The following is a 20,656-nucleotide window of genomic DNA, read 5'->3' as shown; positions in this document are numbered from 1 at the left end:
TCATTTTAGTGAATAATCTAAAAAATAAAAGGAGTTCTAAGTCTCAGGTGGACCATACTATAGGAAACGGTGGTGATTGGTCATTAAAAACTTCTTGTGGGCTACAAAAGTTTTGGATCAAGCTGATTTTTGTGTGTTCCATCTTTGTAACATTATCAACAGGTTGGATGGAAAATAGACATTTTGGTGGGCCCCAAGAAGTTTTTAATGGTGGGTATTCGATCACTACTTTTTGTTGTAGTATGGTCCACCTGAGATTTGAACTTTCATCATTTTTGGGATGATGCTGTAAAATGAGCTGTCAAAACGGATGGACGGCCTGGACGTAAGTCACACGCATCAAGGTGGGGCCCACAGTCAGTGATCTAACAACCACGTGTCCAAAAAAGTGCTCTCTCCATGTACCGAATCTCGACGGCTCATTGCAAAGTTGAAACTCATCCTCATTTTGGGTGTGTTTGGTTGCACCAAATTGGACTGATGAATATCATGAAATTTCATACTTAAGCTAATTTCATGATATTTTTGTGCAACCAAACGCACTCCTATATACGGAAAGGATTTATTCAGTTTCGATAAAGCTCTATTTCAAGTGAGCCAAGGAGAAACCATGGCGATCGAATTCGCCATGAAAAGCGAAAGCAAAAATACACGCTACAACGGAAGGATGACTCCCTTCGTCGTAATCTCATGCGCCATGGCATCCATGGGAGGACTCATCTTCGGCTACGATATCGGAATTTCAGGTCTCTCACACATTCCATATTCCTATTTCTCTTCAACATAAAATACATATGAACATACACACGTGTTCTCTTAATCATGCAACGTCGATTTTGTGAATTGCAGAGGTTGAATTCCTTCATTAGAGAAATGGATTTCGCTTCTTTTTTTAATAAGATTTAAAAAATGCCACTGATTTTTGAAGTGTAAATATTAAGGTGGGGTCACTTCAATGGCGTCGTTCTTGAAGAAGTTCTTCCCTGAAGTCTACACAAAGATGAAAGAAGACTCGAAAACCAGCAACTATTGCATATTCGACAGCCAGCTTCTCACCTCATTCACTTCGTCTCTATACATCGCCGGCCTCATCACCACCTTCTTTTCTTCGCGGGTCACGCGTGCTTTCGGGCGCAAGCCTTCGATAATTGCTGGTGGGGCTGCTTTCCTCTCTGGGACAGCTCTCGGCGGCGCTGCCGTCAACATCTACATGCTTATCTTTGGTCGGATTTTGCTCGGAGTCGGTGTCGGATTCGCAAACCAGGTAGAATATTCCGTCCACCGGTATTTATTCGAGGGTATTTTCGTCAATTTCTTTAGCCAAACTTAGAGGCTGTCTAATGTTCCAATGGGATGATCACATGGAGTCGACCTTTGTGGGTCCCACTTGCTGTTTTCATGACATCCAACGCGTCCATCAGATGAGAACCCTTGTCTTTGGCCAGAAGAAAAAATATCAGGCCAGTTGGAAACTCAAATGGGCCACACCATACGGTAGAAACGTTTCAGATTGTGAGTGAAGCCCACCCTTGTGTGTGCATGCCATCCAACCCGTTCATCAGGTGTGCACCATCAGGATGAAGGGATGACCTAAAATTTAGGTTAATCCAAAATTAGGGTGGCCTACAGCACATGATTTTGACGGTTTTGAGCATGAGTTTACGCGATTCTTAAGGTGGGGCCCACTTATGTTGTGGATCATCCTAATTTTTGGGCTTAACGTCAAACAATGGAGGGCGAAATAGAGGGACGGTAAGGATTTGACTATATGTGATCAGTCCCCTATGATAGTTTGCATCGTAATGTGGTGCAAATGAGTTGGATTGGACACGTGGAGAGTTTAATGATAGATGTGGACCGTCCATTTGATAGTCCAGCCTTCAAGTGACACTGTGCCAAAAAAAAAACATCGGATCAATAGAAAAGACCGCGAAGATGGGTGACCACGTGTAAGAAATCAATCTACAACGCCCATCATGTGGGCCCTCATCTGATTGTCCGTGGTTATCAAGAACCACTTCGATCAGGGAATCCTATCAATGCAGTCATCGACCAGAAAATGCAACGGCCATAAACAAAAGTGCCGGTGTAAAAATAGATTCGAATTCTCTGGTCAGTATGACTTTTTGACATGGTGGATCATGAAGAGGGGACGGAATTGCGTGGACGGTTTAGATCGATCAAACTCTCAACATCTCGAATGTAAATGAGCTCATTTTGTAGGTTCCCATGCTATCAGCTGACGCAATCAATTAAAAAATCAAACAAAAAGACTATCACGTCCTTAGATGAGAGAGAGAGAGAGAGAGAGAGAGAGTATAGGACAAAAGCATTCGATCCACAACTTCTCTCGTTCATTCAATTTTGTTCACGGGAACTATGGAAAACAAGATAGGCGGCTCTGTAGTTTGCACCGTGTACGCTTCTACCAAGTGGGTCCCATTCTACGATTTGCTGGACCACTGGCCTGTTGCTTCCCACCGTGGATGGACCACGTGCAACAAAAATCTCATTAGTATACATCCATAAACTTTTGATTTGAGGCCCACAAAATAGACGATTATGAAGAGAAATTATACCAATCGTGCATACTTGAAAAACCTAGCACCGAGGTCCTGCCTCCTATAATCCCTCGTCTCTCAACGGCATGCAAAAACCACAGAATGTAAACTCATCAGAGGTGGCATGGCCCGACCCACTTTTAAGCCAGGTTGGGCCAGGTTGTGGTCTGTCTTGGACAAAAAATAAATAAAATAAAATAGCCCATTCAGATTATTGAGTCGGGCTAAGGTTGAGGCTAACCCAACCCAACCATACCATGTATTGAATTAATGGGCCAGGCAAAATGACCCAACCAGACCCATAACCTAAAGCAAAGGTATCTTTATATACACACATGATCTTAATATAAGGGACTGGCGGACGATTTAGTTTAAATGGATCCAGGGTAATGGGTAGTAGTTCGGGCTACGGTCAGATTTCTCAACCCATCAGGGAGCTGACCCCACCTGGACGGAATTCAACCATTGCTATTGCCAGGACTAGAAATCATGCGTCTCTCTCTCCCTCACACACACATAATGCAGGGACAAAGCATGTGGCCACAGGCCTAGAGGGCTCATTTTTTATTTTGCTACTTATATGCATGCACAATTCATAAATCGTGCAAGTGGCATGCATTTAGCTTAAATCAAACGGTCCAAATGTAGGAACCCACGGTAGATGGGGCATAGCCCTAAATCCAAAAGGATCAAACGGTCCCAACCTCGAATTAGCGGACATTTCCTAGTTGAATTTGGCCCTTCAACTTTCTGTTTCAACTGTCCATTAGGCATCTGTGAGCTGGCCAGTCAAGGTTGTCATTTTTGGATTATGGCCCATCCTAGCAGGCCGACTACATCAACTATTTAGTCTTAGGTAAGGGTATGCCACGTTTACAACTTCTGTGTGCATGCGTACGAAGCATCAAACTCTGTCAGAGTATGCAAGTATTTTGTCCCGAGATATTCACAGAGCCGTCGTGTATAACGTGAATGGCGTCCTGATGCGCCAGTTTGTCCACGTTAGTTCATTGTTCAGTGTTGCTGACTTCTATTTTTTAGCATCCCCGGAGATCCGGTTGGATAATCCTGACTGCCCTTTTTTATTTTTATTTTTTTGGCATCCCCGGCTGAGTGACTCACCTTATGAAAGGTTTTTTTTTTTGTTTTTAAATACGGATGTATTATTAGAATGAAGAGCATGGTAAATCCAACCGACCAACTCCTCTTCGTCACATGCTCCAGCGAGACAAACCTTTTTTTTTTTTACATACACACACAATTATTTTATTACTTATACAACGTGTACTAATCTTAAAAGTTAAAATTTATAAGTATTAACTACTGAGTCAAGTCAGGTCAAATCTCCGAGTCGACCTGACCTAGGTTTTTAAACCGTGGCACCAATGACCAAAGTCGTGCTCTATAGCTAGAAATTTACTTGACCAGCAATACCATTGGGTTTGGGACCAATGACGGGAGTACTCTCATAAATTCCAAGTAGTTACTGTTGGGGAAAAAATATGACAAGTCCGGAGATTCGGTTATGGAATGGACCAACTCTACTAAAACCGACCGAAGGATCCGAGCCAATAGTTCGAATCGAGCAAAATAAAGTCTAAGGAGAGACTTGTTCGGATTTGTAGGAAATGAATCCCGACAGAAGTTGAGAGTCGAGAGCCTTAGGCAAGTATAGGATACATCAAGTTGACTCGGTTAATGAGGCAGCAATGTTTAAAGAGATCTATTAAAAGTCCCAAATCAGAAAGCCACCTGACTGATTATGAAAATGACCTATGTATGATTGGTTGTAGTATCGGCTATCGGATAGAAGAAAAATATCGGTCCTGAACCGACTCAGTTTCGTCCGACAGTAGGCAAAAAGTCTCCTATGTAAGCCAGCCGAGATTACGAATCTATTGAAGCCGAGCCAAGCAAAGGAGAGACGGTGTAATCTTAAACACCATCCCAAGAATCTTGTAAAAGAATCCCCGGTCCCGAAAATCTCGGGATCGGGAAGTATCCGTAAACAAAACACCATCTAAATCAAATCTCCAACATACGCGAAAGAACTCTCTCCTGAACTCCCTCAATGCAATAAGACCCAGATTCCTGGCCTAACTTTGACATCGGAGGGTCCCCTGCTCTAGCCAGGGTCTCCTTTGTCTTCTTCCTGTGCAGATACTCGACGGCCAAAAAGAGAGACAACCAGATTTTTGCTTCAACAGTTTGGCGCCGTCTATAGGAACTCGTACAAAAAGTCGTTTCCTACCCTCTATCCAAAGGTTGAAAAACGTGCTTTAATGGTAGTTACTAGAAGAACGGTCCCAGAAGATTCGAATGACGCTGCCGCCGTTGAGCCATCGGATGCAAACGCTATTCGAGGGAATCAAGGTCAGAATTTTGTTGCTCGACCAGCGACCTCTGTTGGGACGAGGAACACTCAGCGGAACCGAAGTAATGGGCGACTGGATAAAGAGGTCCAGGAACTGAGATCCGACATCAACGTCATGAAACAGCTGTTGGAACAGATACACCGGCAGCAAGTTCCGCCGAGTGTTCAGACGACTAACGCCCCACAACAAGTTGCTGATCCCGAGCCTGACGCTCCGCAACCGACAATCCCTCAGAGAAGTCAGCCCCAAAGTCTGTCTAAGTCGGCCCCCGCTCATTCCGCTACCGCCGTACTGCCCCCCACTGACCTCCGACATGAAATCGATCAGCGGAGGCGCAGTCGGCCTCCGGTCGAGGGAATGACGGAAAGCAACGAACCTTGGAAAGCCGACCTTCAAGATTTCAGGAGGGAGGTACGGGAGGAGATTGAAGACGTGAAGCAGGGTCGGGATTTGTGTCAGAATCGACCCGAAACAAAAGCGTCCCTTTTTGTGGAGGAAGTAATGCAGGCTCGACTACCGGAATGGTTCCGTCTTCCGCAAATTACGCCTTTCACGGGTAAAACCGACCCAACTGAGCACATCGAATGCTTCCGGACGTACATGGAACTACATGACGCCTCGGACACCGTGATGTGCCGAGCCTTCTCCCTCACCTTAGCCGACGTAGCCCGACTTTGGTTCAAACAGTTGAAATCAAAGTCCATTCGAACCTTCACAGAACTTAGTGACGCCTTCCTTACCAATTTTATTGGTGGGAAAAAGAAGTTGAAACTTCCAGCGCATCTGAACAACATAGTCCAAAAAGAGGGAGAGTTGTTGAAAGATTATATCAAACGATTCAACTTCGAATCGCTCCAAGTTCAGAAACATTCAGAAGAGACAGTACTCAACTCCATCATGCAAGGTATAAGGGATAAGTCGTTTCTTACGTCCTTAGACAAGAATCCACCCGAAACTTTGGCGGAGTTCATGACTCGGTCAGACAAATACGCAAATGCCGAAGAAACGCGAAACTTGCGATAGGCCGTCCAGAATGCAAAAACCACGGCCAAAGAGTCGGCCAAAAAGGAAGTTGACTCGGCTGGAGGAAAAAAGCGCAAGGACAACTGAGCGCGCGACGAACGCAAGTCAGGAAAGCGACCCGACCGAATGTTTTCTACATACACCCCGCTTAACAAACCTCGAGAACAGGTGTTGATGGAAATCAAAAGTGAAGGATTCGCAAGTTGGCCGACTAAGCTTCGGAGTAATCCAAACAGACGAAATAAGGATAAGTACTGTCACTGCCATCACGATCATGGCCATAGTACAAGTGATTGCTATCACTTGAAGGAGGAGATCGAAAGGTTTATCTGAGAAGGCCGGCTTAAAGAACATGTCGAGAGAATGGGAGCAATGGAAGAACAACCGAGCGATAACCGATCTACGGAAGAAATCCGGACGATAGTCGGAAGACCCCTGTGTGGAGACGACTCAAATGATGCCCGAAAAAATCACGCCAGAAGCCTCAGCCGACCTGAGTCCGACATTCTGATCATAGCTCGGCCTTCAAAAGAAAAGAAAGAAAAGTATTGTATCTCGTTCACTGATGAAGATGCCGAGGGATCCATCATCCACATGACGATGCATTAGTCATTACTCTGACCATTGCAAACCGAAAGGTGTTCCACATACTCGCCGATATAGGGACATCGGCTGACGTGTTATTCACTCAGGCGTTCGACAGGATGGGTATTAAACGATTGGCGTTACGACCAGTTGTACCCCGTTGGTCGGATTCTCGGGGGGACAGATACTCCCGAAGGGGATCATTTCACTGCCGCTCACAGTCGGGAATCCTCCGCACCAAGCGACAACAATGATTGATTTTCTAATAGTCGACCAATCGTCCGTGTATAACGCAATACTTGGCCGACCCTCTCTGAGTCTCCTCCAGGTCGTAGTATCTACATACCACTTCTCCATGAAATTTCCGACTGAGTGGAGAGTAGGAGTCGTCAAAGGAGATCAGCAAGACGTAAGACGTTCCTACATAACAGCTATAAAAATACCCACCGAGAAAGCTCTAGCCAAAGTATCGATGATCGAGTCGCTAGACCCCCGGGTCAAGACGCATGAACGAGGGCAGCCAGTTTAAGATCTTGTCTCGGTACCTTTGGTCGAGACAGACGAGTCCAAAACAGTTCAAGTTGGTTCGTCTCTGCGATCCCCCTTGAAAGATAATTTAATAGCCCTACTCCGACGATATGCTGACGTATTTGCGTGGAGTCATGAAGATATGCAGAGAATCGACCCGTCAGTGATCACTCACCAACTCAATATTGATCCGACCTACCGAACAATCCGACAGAAGCGACGACCACGCGGCCCCGAAAGGTACGCTGTCATTGAAGAAGAGGTTAGCAAGCTCCTCAAGGCAAAATTCATAGAAGAGATATACTACCCGGAATGGGTAGCTAATGTCGTACTTGTGAAGAAAGCTAATGGAAAGTGGCGAGTCTGTATTGACTATACCGACCTAAATAAAGCCTGCCCGAAGGATAGCTTTCCTCTTCCGAGGATAGACCAGTTAGTAGATAGTACTGCGGGACATGAACTTCTTAGCTTTATGGATGCGTATTCAGGGTATAATCAAATTGTAATGCATCAGTCCAATAAATCTAAAACAACCTTTGTCACTGACAAAAGCCTTTATTGTTACCGTGTGATGCCGTTTGGTTTGAAAAATGCTGATGCGACTTATCAGAGATTGGTGAACAAAATATTTTCTCGGCTGATCGGTCAAAATATGGAAGTGTACGTTGACGACATGCTCGTCAAAAGTGTACGCGCGGCCGACCACATAGCCAACCTAGAAGAAATGTTCCTTACCTTACGTAAGTTCAGAATGAAACTGAACCCGAGCAAGTGCACCTTTTGCGTAAGCTCGGGAAAGTTTCTCGATTTCTTAGTCAGTCAACGAGGAATAGAAGCAAACCCGAAAAAGATAAAAGCCTTACTTGACATGAAGTCTCCAAAAATGATTAAAGATATACAAAGACTAACTGGACGGGTAACAGCACTTAATCGTTTCCTGTCCAGAGCCGCGGATAAATGTCTCCCGTTCTTCAGACAGTTGAAGGGACGACAAATGTTGGATTGGACGGAAGAGTGTGAAGCGGCGTTTTAGTAGTTAAAGTCTTATCTCGGATCTCCACCAATCTTATCGAAACCCGAGTCAGGAGAAGCTCTGCGCTGTACCTAGCGGTGTCCAAGGCAACAGTTAGCTCAGCCCTGATACGTGAGCACGAAGGAAAGCTGCTACTGGTTTACTACGTCAGCAAAGCACTGTTACTGGCGGAGATGAGATACTCTTGGAAAAGGTGGCCCTAGTTCTAGTAGTCTCCTCGCGCCGACTTCGACCATATTTCTAAGCCCATACCATCGTCATTATGACCGATCTCCCACTGCGTCAAGTTCTACAGAAACCGGGTGCATCCGGCCGACTTACAAAATGGGCGATCGAACTTAGCGAATTCGATATTCAATATAAGGCAAGAGTAGCAATCAAAGAGCAAGCCGTGGCCGACGTCTTTGCTGAAGTAACACCACAAACCAACCCGATGATTGAGCATACAACCGAGCCTGTCGAAGAATTGACTACTGCTTTTCCCGCGTCATCGTTCGACCCAATACCCTGGAAGCTGTATGTCGACGGCTCCTCCAACTCTAAGGCAAGCGGGGCAGGAGTAGTTCTGGAAACTCCAGATCAAACCTACATACAATATGCCTTAAGACTTGGATTCAAGTTTCGAACAATATAGCAGAATATAAAGCGTTGTTGCTCGGCCTTCGACTCGCGGCCAGCTTAGGTGTCAGGCATCTAAATGTTGCTCGGCATTCGACTCGCGGCTAGCTTAGGTGTCAGGCATCTAAATGTTTTCAGTGATTCTCAGCTGGTTGTTAACCAAGTTACTGGTGCATATCAAACACGAAAAGAACAATTAAAAGCGTATATGGAGAAAGCCAAAGAATTGATCAAAGGCTTTCAACGTTGTATCGTCACTCGGATCCCTCGGACAGAGAATGCCAAAGCCGACATATTAGCAAAACTCGCTTCCACCGACGAAGACGATATACCCAAGTCTGTTCCGGTCGAGTACGTCGCTAAGCCGAGTATCGATGAACCAGTTAGCTCGATCATACATACGATCGACTCGGAACCTTCTTGGATTGATTCGATCGTCCGATATCTCAATAAGGGTGAGTTGCCTGAAGACCGCGCCGAGGCCCGACGATTAAAGGTCCGAGCCTCCCGTTATACCATACTCAACGGGACGTTATAGAAGAAAGGCTATTACGCTCCACTGCTGCGATGTTTAAGCCCCACCAAAGTAGACTATGTACTACGGAAAATCCATGAAGGGATTTGCGGAAACTATTCAGGAGGACGGTCACTCGCACATAAGGTATTGCGTCAGGGATACTACTGGCCGACTATCCAACACGACGGTCGTAAGCTCGTTTAAAAATGCGATAGATGTCAGAGATTCGCAGTTTTCTCGAGACAACCTCCAGAAGCGCTGACACCTATGACCGGTCCTTGTCCTTTCGCACAATGGGGAATCGACATCATAGGGCCACTCCCGATGGGAAGAGGCCAGACTAAGTTCACTGTCATGGCCATGGATTACTTCACGAAATGGGTCGAGACTGAGCCACTGGGAAAATAATCGAACAGAAGATCATTGATTTCGTGTGGAAGAACATTGTCTGTCGTTTCGGAATACCCTGGACCATTGTTACCAACAATGGAAAGCAGTTTGATAATAATAGCTTTCGTGAAATGTGTGGCAACCTCAAGATCAGAAATGTGTACTCATCGCCCCACCATCCTCAGACGAATGAGCAGGTTGAGGCAGTCAACAAGATCATCAAATACCATCTCCAGACCAAGCTCGACCGAGCCAAAGGAGCGTGGGCTGAAGAACTCTCGAAAATATTGTGGGCATATCGAACTACAGCACGAATTGCCATGGGCGAAACTCCTTTCTCCCTTACTTATGGCTCGGAAGCCGTCACTCCGGTCGAGATCGGGTTGCCTTCAGCCCGAGTCAGTTCGTTTAACGAAGAGGATAATGAACAACTCCTAACACTCAGACTCGATCTTGTGGACGAACAAAGAGAAAGAGCTCACCAACGTATGAGAGCTCGGCAACAGCAGGTTACTCGGTTCTATAACGCCCGAGTCAAGGTCAGACGTTTTCGAGTGGGAGACATGGTTCTCCGAAAGATGTTCCTCAATACTAAGGAAGTTGGCTCAGGAACACTGGGACCCAACTGGGAAGGGCCCTATATCGTCTCAGCCACCATTCGACCAGGGACGTATCAGTTGGAAGACCTAACCGGACGACTACTACCTCACCCGTGGAATGCCGAGCAGCTAAAAATCTATTACCCCTAAAGTCCGCACGGCAAAGCAATGAAAGAGACTCAGAGAAAACAGGCATGTAAACTGAGTCAAAAATGAATAAAATGAAACTGATCATATTCATTTATCAGTATGTTACATCGAGTTACATCTTGCTTCGGCAATACATTGTTAGACTAGAAAGGGGCAAAAGAAAGATCGGCCACAACGTGCGAATGTCTTCTTCGGTTAACGCTATTCTCGAGCTTGCCTGGAGCCGGTGTTAGTGCCACAAATAGAGCCGATGATGGTACCAAAAATTGAGTTCCCAGCGGAGCTGGTGTTAGTACCAAAAATGGAGCCGATGATGGTACCAAAAATCGAGCACCAAGCGGAGCCGATGATGGTACCAAAAACCAAGCTCCACGGCTCTCAAGGGTCATTTGGAATGACCTCTGGAGCCTGAGTCGCTTCAGGCTCGGCCCCGGTACCACCCGCAACATCGCTAGGCTCGGCCGCTTCAGTTGCCGGATCCTCGGAAGGCCCTTCCTCAAATTTTGAGAGATCAAGGTCGGGAAAAAATTACTTCACCACTTGAATGTAAGCTTGGTACTCGCTCACGTATAGGCGATCTCTCTCGTCTTCGAACTCCGGAGACTCAAGGAAGTCTTTTACGGCCTTCTCTCCCGCCTCTTTCTTGGCCACCTCGAGCGCTGCTTTTGTATCGGCCTTCAGCCGGGTTAGCTTCTCCTCGGAGGCATCACGAGTCAGGCGGAGTTACCGACTCTCATCAATAGCCCCTCTCAACAGTTGAGTCATCCTAGCACATTTAGCTCTAACGTCTTCAGTCACCTTCCGAGCCTAGCTCAACTCGCTAGTCAAACGGCCGACCCTAGTTGAGGCAATCTCAAGTTGAGCCTCTGCCTCTGCTGTCCGTCTCTGAGCCTTCTTAGCCTTGGTCAGGTCTACGCTGGCTCTCAGTAGGCAAGGAGCGAGCTGCACAATTTAAAAAAAAAAAAAAACTAAGTCCGATTAAAGCCGAAAGAGACGAGCTAGAGGATAAAATTTGAAATCCCACCTGAAGCAAGACCTTTGCAGCATGGGAGAGTATCCGACTCCCAGGAGCGTCAAAGATGGAAGCGAATTCCCTTTCGCTCCCGGCAAAAATAGCCCAGATCACCATATCTGCCACGGCCCGACGGAAGGATGATTGCTCCTGTGGAGCCAACTCCTCCCTTGAACTCTCCCCTCTCTGCTCCTCTCTTCGCCCCGAGACTCGTTCGGCAACAAGTCCTGGCTCGAGAGTCACTCGAGACTCAACAGGAACGTCCTCCGCCCTCTCTTCGGGGTCAGAAAGATCGACGACGAGCGGAACGGCCGAGGTAGTGGCGACTGGGGCAGAGGGTTCCGCGACCGAGGGAGCAGTCTTAGCCTTCTTCGGGGACCGAGGCTCCAACAGAAGGACTGACGTAGGAGGAGCCTTTAACTTCGACGGCCTCAGGAGGGGTCGAGCTTCAGCCATTTCTGTGTCGGATAAAATGCAGAGTCAGAAAAATTCAAGAAGGATGTACCTGAATAGTTCAAAATTACCTGTCACGGATGAGTCCAAGCCTGAGAGAAGAAGACGCTCCGGCTGTAAGAGGGACTTCAAAGACCTATCTTCCGGACTCAACGTCCACAAGTCTCTGATCCGAGCTAAAGGGTTGGCTGCTAGGTTCAGTTTTTTCTTGGAGATATCTGCAGAAGACGTTCAGTTAAACTCAAGAGGAGTTTAGCAAAACAAGACGAGGGAAAAGGCGTGCTGAGTCACCTGCTTTAGAGAACACCTGGGGAACAAGGGATTCGAACAGCCCAGGCTCGGTAGTTTTCCAGTGACCGCATGCCCAGAACCACCTCTTTCTCCAGTGCTTGTTAGAGGTAGGAAGGTCAGTTATCAAAGAACCACCCTTGTTCCGCCAAGCACTCAAAAAATACCATCCGGGCTGCAAAGTGTTCGGCCGAACTTGGTATAGATAGAGGAACTTGTCCACGGTCAGTAGGGGCTGCTCTGCTCAGCCCACAACATCAAACAAGTTCCTCCACCCATTCGAGACTATCTGCCCGGGAGCAATTCTGAACTGGAAAAGAATATCCTGAATAATAGGTTGTAAGGGTAGATGCAAGCCACATTGTATGGCGACTTGAAAAATTGCGACCATCCTAGGAGAGGGATGGTTGGGCAATTCATTCGGAAGCGAAAGTTGAAGAATTACTAAGTCAGGGACATGATACCCTATTCGGATCCTATTTAAATCCATCTCAGTCAAAACTAAGGGAACCGACCCCTTTTGTTCATCTCCGACTTCCTTACTCTCGGTAGCCTCTCCTTCTTCAGCTGCCGACTCAGCAAATCCAGCCGATCTCCGTAGGGGGACCAACTCGGTGGTTCCCCCAAACTCGGTCCTCATCGGTCTCCTGGGAAGAGCCCACTCAGAGGTTCTTAATTCTTCCTCCTCTTCATCTAAGTCATCCCCAGGAAAAAGGGGGGTGGGCCTGCCCGGGGCATGTCTCAAGACAGAGGGGCCCTCCGGAGCAGGGCATTCCACTGGAGTCCCACTGGACATCTTAGCGATGAGCTGAAAAGCCTCATTGGCATTCATCGCCATTTTCGCCAGTAAGGAAGGCGATTCCGAAACATTTCAAAAATGCTCCGTTTCACCCTCATCACCAGAAATCCCCTCCTGGGGATTTGAAGGATACATAGTCACCGAACATCAAAAAGAAAAGGGAGAAAGATAAGACTCACTGGAAAGACGATAAGCACACAGTTGAGGAGGAAGGAAGAAAGCAAGGACGGAGAAGAATGGCAGACCGCAAACACAGCTGAGAGGAAAGAAGGGAGAATGGGAGAAGGAAATGAACTGGGCAGATAAAAGTGTGAAAGTCGATCCTGCTCCTCCTTTTATGGCTGAGCCACATGGCAGAAGCATTTAAGGAAGAGTCAAATCGACGCCTATTTCGAATCCCCCGCCCGACACGTGGCGCACGCCAACTGACGCAAATAACGTCTTCGCCACGTGTCTGGCGCTCATAAGTGAACGAAACGACTTGACGGTTGTCCGCTCGTGCAATCTCGAGTAACGATCTGTCGCACGTCAAGAACGACACAAGAAGCAATAAATACCTCATCATAACCTCGGTCTGCAATACAGTACTCCTTAGTGCCGATATAACTGACACAAGGAATAAGGGGCTTACTGTTGGAGAAAAAATATGACAAGTCCGGAGACTCGGTTATAGAATGGACCAACTCTACTAAAACCGACTGAAGGATCTGAGTCAATAGTTCGGATCGAGCAAGATAAAGCCAAAGGAGAGACTTGTTCGGATTTATAGGAAATGAATCCCGACCGAAGTTGAAAGTCGAGAGTCTTAGGCAAGTATAGGACACATCAAGTTGACTCGGTTAACGAGGCAACAATGTCTAAAGAGACCTATTAAAGGTCCCAAATCAGAAAGCCACCTGATCGATTATGAAAACGACCTATGTATGGTTGGTTGTAGTATCGGCTATCGGATAGAAGAAAAACATCGGTCCTGAACCGACTCAGTTTCGTCCGACAGTAGGTAAAAAGTCTCCTATGTAAATCAGCCGAGATTACGAATCTATTGAGGCCGAGCCAAGCAAAGGAGAGACGATGTAATCTTAAACACCGTCACGAGAATCTTGTAAAAGGATCCCCGGTCCCGGAAATGTCAGGATCGGGAAGTATCCGTAAACAAAACACCATCTACATCAAATCTCCAACATATCGGGAAAGAATCCCCTTACGGTGGGATCCCCCTTCTCCTATAAATAGGAGAGACTCCAAGGATGAAAGGTACGCAAAAACTCTCTCCCGAACTCCCTCAATACAATAAGACCCAGATTCCTGGCCTGACTTTAGCATCGGAGGGTCCCCTGCTCTAGCCAGGGTCTCCTTTGTCTTCTTCCTGTGCAGGTACTCGATGACCAAAAGGGGGGACAACCAGATTTTTGCATCAACAGTTACTTTCCAAAATCCATTTGAAAGTTGTATTCAGAAATCCCACGGAAGATGATGAGTGATGAGAAATGTGGACACACAAATGATGTCTTGCCATCATACAATGCTCACAGCGCAGCTAAATGAACGAACCGGTACTTGGGAGCCTGATTCTGTACAGGTCGAGACCCCCTTGTCTAACTATTCAGCTCGTGGGCTTTACTCAAGATAAGTAATTGTTTTTAAATAGATGTGATGTCTTGATGGATAGCACCTGCATGAGTGTGATACCGTAAATGGGGATATTTACCTTATGGTGCCTATCACCTGCATCGATCGGTATCAGTGTGACCTGGTTCCAGTGGTGACAAATACGGTACACCGTAACAGGTTTTGAATGCTTGCTCTTAAAAAGGCAGGAAGAAGGGGAAAAACAGTACCAGAATGGAACCCCTCGAACTAGCAACATTGCCACTACGTTGAGATCTCAGTCATAGTGGGCTCGACACAAATGTCTATTGGCAGCCAAATAATCAGGACGGTCGAATGATCATCAGGAGGGCCACATTGGCACTTTGTGTTGAAGAGCCTTCCCCCAGTGTTGCACAACATGGTCCACCAAGTCCATTGAACAGAGTAAATCTCCCAAACACTGGAAAGATATCTTGGGATGTTTTGCTTAGATTATCATATTTCTCTATAATTTTTAGACTATCTCCTTGTACTCTTCGTCATGGTTTTTCTACTGTGATCTCACCCATCACTTGTCTATCTCCTTGTTGCAGTCAGTCCCACTATATCTATCAGAAATGGCCCCACCTTGGTACAGAGGAGCAATCAACAATGGCTTCCAGTTCTGTATCGGAATCGGAGTTCTCTCCGCAAACCTCATTAACGTTGGCACCGAAAAGATTAAAGCAGGCTGGGGCTGGCGCATCTCTCTCGCCATGGCTGCAGTTCCAGCTTTGATGCTAACCCTTGGCGCCCTCTTCCTTCCCGAAACTCCCAACAGCCTCATCCAGCGTGGCGACAACCACCAAAAGGCTGTGGAGATGCTGAAGAGGATCCGTGGCACCACAGACGTCCAAGCAGAGCTGGACGATCTCATCAAAGCCAGTGCAGTTTCGAAAACCATCAACCATCCATTCCAAAAGATCATTCAGAAGAGGTACAGGCCTCAACTGGTAATGGCAATTGCAATCCCGTTCTTCCAACAGGTAACCGGAATCAACGTGATTGCATTCTACGCTCCTCTCCTATTCCGCACGATCGGTCTCGGGGAGAGTGCTTCACTCATGTCAGCCGTGGTGACAGGACTCGTGGGCACCACCTCAACCTTCGTATCAATGATGGTTGTGGATAGATTGGGCCGACGGCTTCTGTTTATGATCGGAGGAGTCCAGATGTTCATCTCCCAAATGATGATTGGAGGAATAATAGCAGCTCAGCTTGGCGATCACGGCGGGTTGAGCAAAGGCTATTCCTATCTTGTTTTGGTTTTGATTTCCGTCTATGTGGCTGGTTTTGGGTGGTCTTGGGGTCCACTGGGGGCCTTGGTCCCAAGCGAGATCTTTCAATTGGAGATAAGATCAGCTGGGCAGAGCATTGCCCTGGGGGTTAGCTTACTGTTCACTTTCATTATTGCTCAGACATTCCTATCTATGCTCTGCCACTTCAAGTCTGGTATATTCTTCTTTTTCGGAGGGTGGGTGGCAGTGATGACCGTATTCATCTACCTGTTCTTGCCCGAGACTAAGAACATGCCTATCGAAAAGATGGACCAGGTGTGGAGAGAGCACTGGTTTTGGAAGAGCATTGTGGCGGACAGGAATAAGCTGGAAGGAGAGGATGGGATGGGCTCAAGTTTGTGAGGCGCACCCTCCGTGTACACTCTGAAACATGAAATAATGCAGCCTGTGATTCTAATGGCAGAAGGATGCGTTTGGATGCATTATTGGATTCAATTGCAACAACTGGATCAATGAAGAGGGAATGGTCCAAGTGCAATTGCTTTCGTCAGTATTCATAGCACTGTTCCAAATTCCAAATTGTTTTACTTTCAAGTAGGATTTGAGCATTAGACAACGATGATTTAGCCATATCCTCTCTATTTAAAAGTACTGCAATTCAGTCCAATAATGCATTCAAACACAGCTCAATTATTGTCTTGCAATTGTTTCTAAGAGGGAATAGAGGCCCATAAGAATACATTCTCAAAATGTAGGTCTGGAATTTTTCAAATTGCATGAGTGGACAATAAGAAGAACTGGGTTACCTTCCTTCAATAAAGAACTGCTATCATTCTACAGAACATAAACAGAAATGAAATGATCTGAAATTCCCACCGAATGCCGAAGGATCCAGCATTGAAGATTAACTGGTTCCATACATGATAAGTACAGGCAGTACGAGACTGTCACTAGAAAATCTCATGCATGGGAAACCCAAACAACCTAGTTACCTGATTCGTCCAGCTTTTAGGCAAAAGAAACTATGCTTATCCCTCATAAAGAAACAAAAAAATCAGGCAGGTAACGGATGCGGCTGTTTTAGAGGAGAAAAAAAAAAAAAAAGTGGGTGGTTAGTCATTTGGAAGAATCAGGTGCATTAATGCAAACCTCCATAGTAGAAATATATAAACTAAAGGATACAAGTAACTGTTGCAGTTTATTCATTATGTAAACAGGAAATCTCCAGGAATTATCAGCACTGAGCTAACTTCAAAAGTTTCGGGCCCCACATTGTTGCTGGGCCCACTAGACTGCATGGATTGGACTGCAGCTTGAGTTCATGCTTGAGCCATTTGTGGCTGGGTTCGCATGGAAAGCAGATTGTCTGGCAGACCCTTCAAGCAGTTTTAGCGAGAAGGGTGAAGGCTGGCCAAGGGATTCTCCCAGGCTAAGTTTCGACATGCCCATCAGCTCGTCAACATTAATTGGACTCTTTGAATGTATTGCTGTTGGCTTCACAACTTCATGCATCTCTTTCTCCATTGTCCCCACCGTGTAACCTGGATAGACGGAGAATGGATATGGAAAGAATGGCGAGAAATAGGCAGGAAATATTACTGGGTAACTGCACTCTGAAATTTCTGGCTTGGGAACAACAGCCTCTCCACTGTTAGAGTTGGTAGAATCCATTGACTCGCATTCTTCATCCAAAGGTGGAGGTGCTGGCAATGGCATGTCAGTTTGTGTTTCAGGTTGTTGGTTGCTCATGGGGAAGAGATCGTGTGCTACCCGAGTGTCAACTGACTGAAAAAATATGATGTACAGTAAGGATGGAGACACACAAATTAATATCGATAAAAGTGAGCAACATACTTTGAAAGGGAATTGCTGAAACCCACATGCACAAAATACATGCATACATGTGCATGTGTGCGTGGGTGCACGCGCGTCTGTGTGTGTGTGTGTGTGTGTGTGTGTGTGACTCTGTGTGTGTGTGTGTGTGTGTGTGTGTGTGTGTGTCTGAGAGAGAGAGAGAGAGAGAGAGAGAGAGAGACTAACTTCATCCGCTATCAGATCAAACAGGCTAGAGCGCCTCCTCCTCCTAGTCACATTGGTTTGGCGAATGAAATATTTCTGAGCATGACTGGCCACTTGAGTGGGTGTCCTTGACACTACAAAATTGCGAGATATCCCTCTCCAATCACCTTTTCCCAGCTTCTGCAGGCCAAGTAGAAACATCCTGTGTTCATCTTCAGTCCATGGCACACCTGCAAATAAAAGTATGCATGTAGCTGTATTAGATCGAGAATTTTGTGCATGTTGCAAGCAAAACTTTAGCCATGATGCCTTGAAAGCATTCATGTAGCAACATTCATCCTGAAGCAAGGTTTGTTCATCCTGTAGCTTTGTTCTTCTTTTTTTATCAGGTAATAAAAAGAGAAATAGAAGACAATTAACTGAGGAAATTTAGAAATGAAATTGTGTCATTTTTCAAATCAATTTACACAAACGCTTTTTAGAACTACGTGCCGCATATCATTCGTAAACCTAATCTTACTATTCAGTCAGTGCAAGTGTAGTAAACATAAAAAAGTAGATCATAAACAGTAACAATTGAGCTTTTAGGAGATAATATAAAAATTAAATTAGCAGGCATGTGATTTAAAAACTAGAAGGAGAACACAGTTTTATGAAATTCACCAATCGTATAGATCATGCATAAAAATATGAAACATCATGGTGCCATGCACCACATCCGTGAGGTTGTGGGTTCATCCTCAAGTCACCTAGGCTACAATATGCGGGTGTGTACATTAAACACCAACGTATGACTGATTCAATGCATCTGCATCCAAACAATTTTATTGTTCACCATTAACATTCTCTCTAAAAGAAGACAGGATGAAGATAAAGGGCGAGGAATCCAGCACGACCATGCACAAACATGACACAACAGTGCTCTTTACGAAGAAAACTGTTGTGAAAGACTAGAACGAACACATTGAAATTAGAAGTTGAGCATGGGTTGGTTAATCACCGCACTCAATCTTCTGAGAATCATCATATCCGTGAACCCAAAATGCATAACAACAATTCAAACAGTTGTGCCCTATTTGCTTATCTAGAAACATAGTGTTCCCAGGACTTTTCAAGAATTTAAACATTTCCTTGTGGCAGAATATGCGAGAAGTTTTTGGTACAGTCATACAGAGGGCTGTGTAAAGTTTTAACTAAATATCCTTAGTGCTCCGAGTGGAAAACCTGCTTTCCTCAATGTATCAATACATGAAAAAGGCAATTGTGTTCCATTTCGGAGAGACATCACCAGCAGAAGATATGCTTCATTAGACTTCTAAATCAGATTGTCAAGTTATTGAGAGACACATATCATCGGGAAATCCAGTTCTAGGCATGGTTTTAAAATTCCACCATAGCAACTGCCATAACCATACATATCACCACATGTCATGCACATAGGATTCAGAGTCATGCATATGATGGGCCATACCATGAAGATCACCTGTCGTATCCGCTCATTAGATGGGCCAAACCTCTTAGTTCACTGCCATTGGCTGTCCATTAATTTTGACAGTGTAGCCCACTGATAAGAGAACATCCAGATTTCCCCTCCAGGTGATCTTCATGGCATGGCCCAACTTTTGCGCAGATGAATGTCATGCATGCACGACTCATTGATGGAAAATACAGGGCAGCATGTGAAAATTAGCATGTAGTAGCTGTATGTGATCATCTCTTTTGCGGAACGAATGCCGTTAATGCTATTTTGGTAGCCGAACTTCTGCGCAGATCGAATGTCACACATGCACAATATCTTGACAGGAAATACAGGGCAGTATGTTAAAATTTGCATGCAGCGCCTGTATATGATTATCTTTCTTTGGGGCAAATAACACTGTCGATGCTATTTTTGCACCTTATCAACAAATTCCCATCTGGATTTCAAAGCTACACTCGTTTTTTTTTACACATGCTTCTACACCGATATTAACAAATTACAGAAATAACTACATGATCTGCCAGATCAAGGCACAACAACACTATGCAAGTCCTCAAATTCACGGCAAAAAGGAAAAAGAAAAAACCTAATTTGCAAAGGTACAACAGATCAGATCAAATAAAAAAAAAAAACAAATTTAAAAAAAAGAAAACATATAACCTTTTTTGCGCTCCCGGCAACTCGACCCCTGGACGAAATCCTCGGACGCATACCCGTCCGCCGCTGCAGCTGGCTCGGGATTTTCCACCGGTGATCCGGGATTGTTCCCGCCGGTATTACTCGACCCTGCGTAGTGCGTTAGATTCCCCATGCTGGCGCTCTTCCGGATCGATCCGTCCGTTAGTCGGACCCCGAAGATCTTCACGCCTCTGTTAGGGCAGGTTCTTGAATTATGGCCATTATGGCTACAATGCGAACAACGCCGCGTCATTTTCTTCTACACTTCGGCTTGATGGACGACAATCGACGGTTGGATTTGTCTATGATCCAGATCCGAATCGGCAGAAGGATCGACGCATGATATACGAAAAGAGTTCTGCGAGAATTAGGGTTAGGGTTTGAAAGAAAAGGGAGGATTTGGAGACTTTTGATGGGAGGAGAGGAAAGGAAAGACCAGGGATTTTGCAGAGAAGTAGCGATGAAAAGGAATGGAAATGAAACAGCGCCTGTGAATTTTAGTTCATAGATAACAAGGCCGGTGGGGGATTTGCCACGTGGAGATGCCTACGTGGCATCGTATATTCGACCGTATATTCGCGGACCACGAAACAATCCGTGAACGTTTTGTAACAAGACTCTTCCCTTTTCCTACCGTGTGACGATCCAGACCGTTCATCTAAAAGATCCGATATTACGTGG

The 20,656-nt window shown here is 45.7% G+C and overlaps 2 protein-coding genes across 2 annotated transcripts; one reads left to right on the top strand and one right to left on the bottom strand.

Moving 5' to 3' along the window:
- Positions 1-298: 298 nt before the first annotated feature.
- On the top strand, positions 299-16,488 carry LOC131232821 (hexose carrier protein HEX6-like). Its single transcript, XM_058229305.1, has 3 exons — positions 299-746; positions 942-1,264; positions 15,115-16,488. Exons 1-3 carry the CDS (start codon positions 611-613, stop codon positions 16,198-16,200), a joined length of 1,545 nt encoding a protein of 514 aa, XP_058085288.1. The 5' UTR covers positions 299-610; the 3' UTR covers positions 16,201-16,488.
- A 448-nt stretch (positions 16,489-16,936) lies between these two features.
- LOC131232822 (transcription factor MYBS3) lies at positions 16,937-20,458 on the bottom strand. The gene is made up of 3 exons (XM_058229306.1): positions 19,958-20,458; positions 17,839-18,047; positions 16,937-17,583 (listed from the first exon to the last, which is right to left on the bottom strand). The coding sequence occupies exons 1-3, from the start codon at positions 20,226-20,228 to the stop codon at positions 17,086-17,088; spliced, it is 978 nt and encodes a 325-aa protein (XP_058085289.1). The 5' UTR covers positions 20,229-20,458; the 3' UTR covers positions 16,937-17,085.
- Positions 20,459-20,656: the final 198 nt, after the last annotated feature.

This window comes from Magnolia sinica, chromosome 18, assembly GCF_029962835.1.
Source record: "Magnolia sinica isolate HGM2019 chromosome 18, MsV1, whole genome shotgun sequence".
In the NCBI taxonomy this organism is placed as follows: Eukaryota; Viridiplantae; Streptophyta; class Magnoliopsida; order Magnoliales; family Magnoliaceae; genus Magnolia; species Magnolia sinica.
This window is presented reverse-complemented; position numbering and strand designations above follow the sequence as displayed.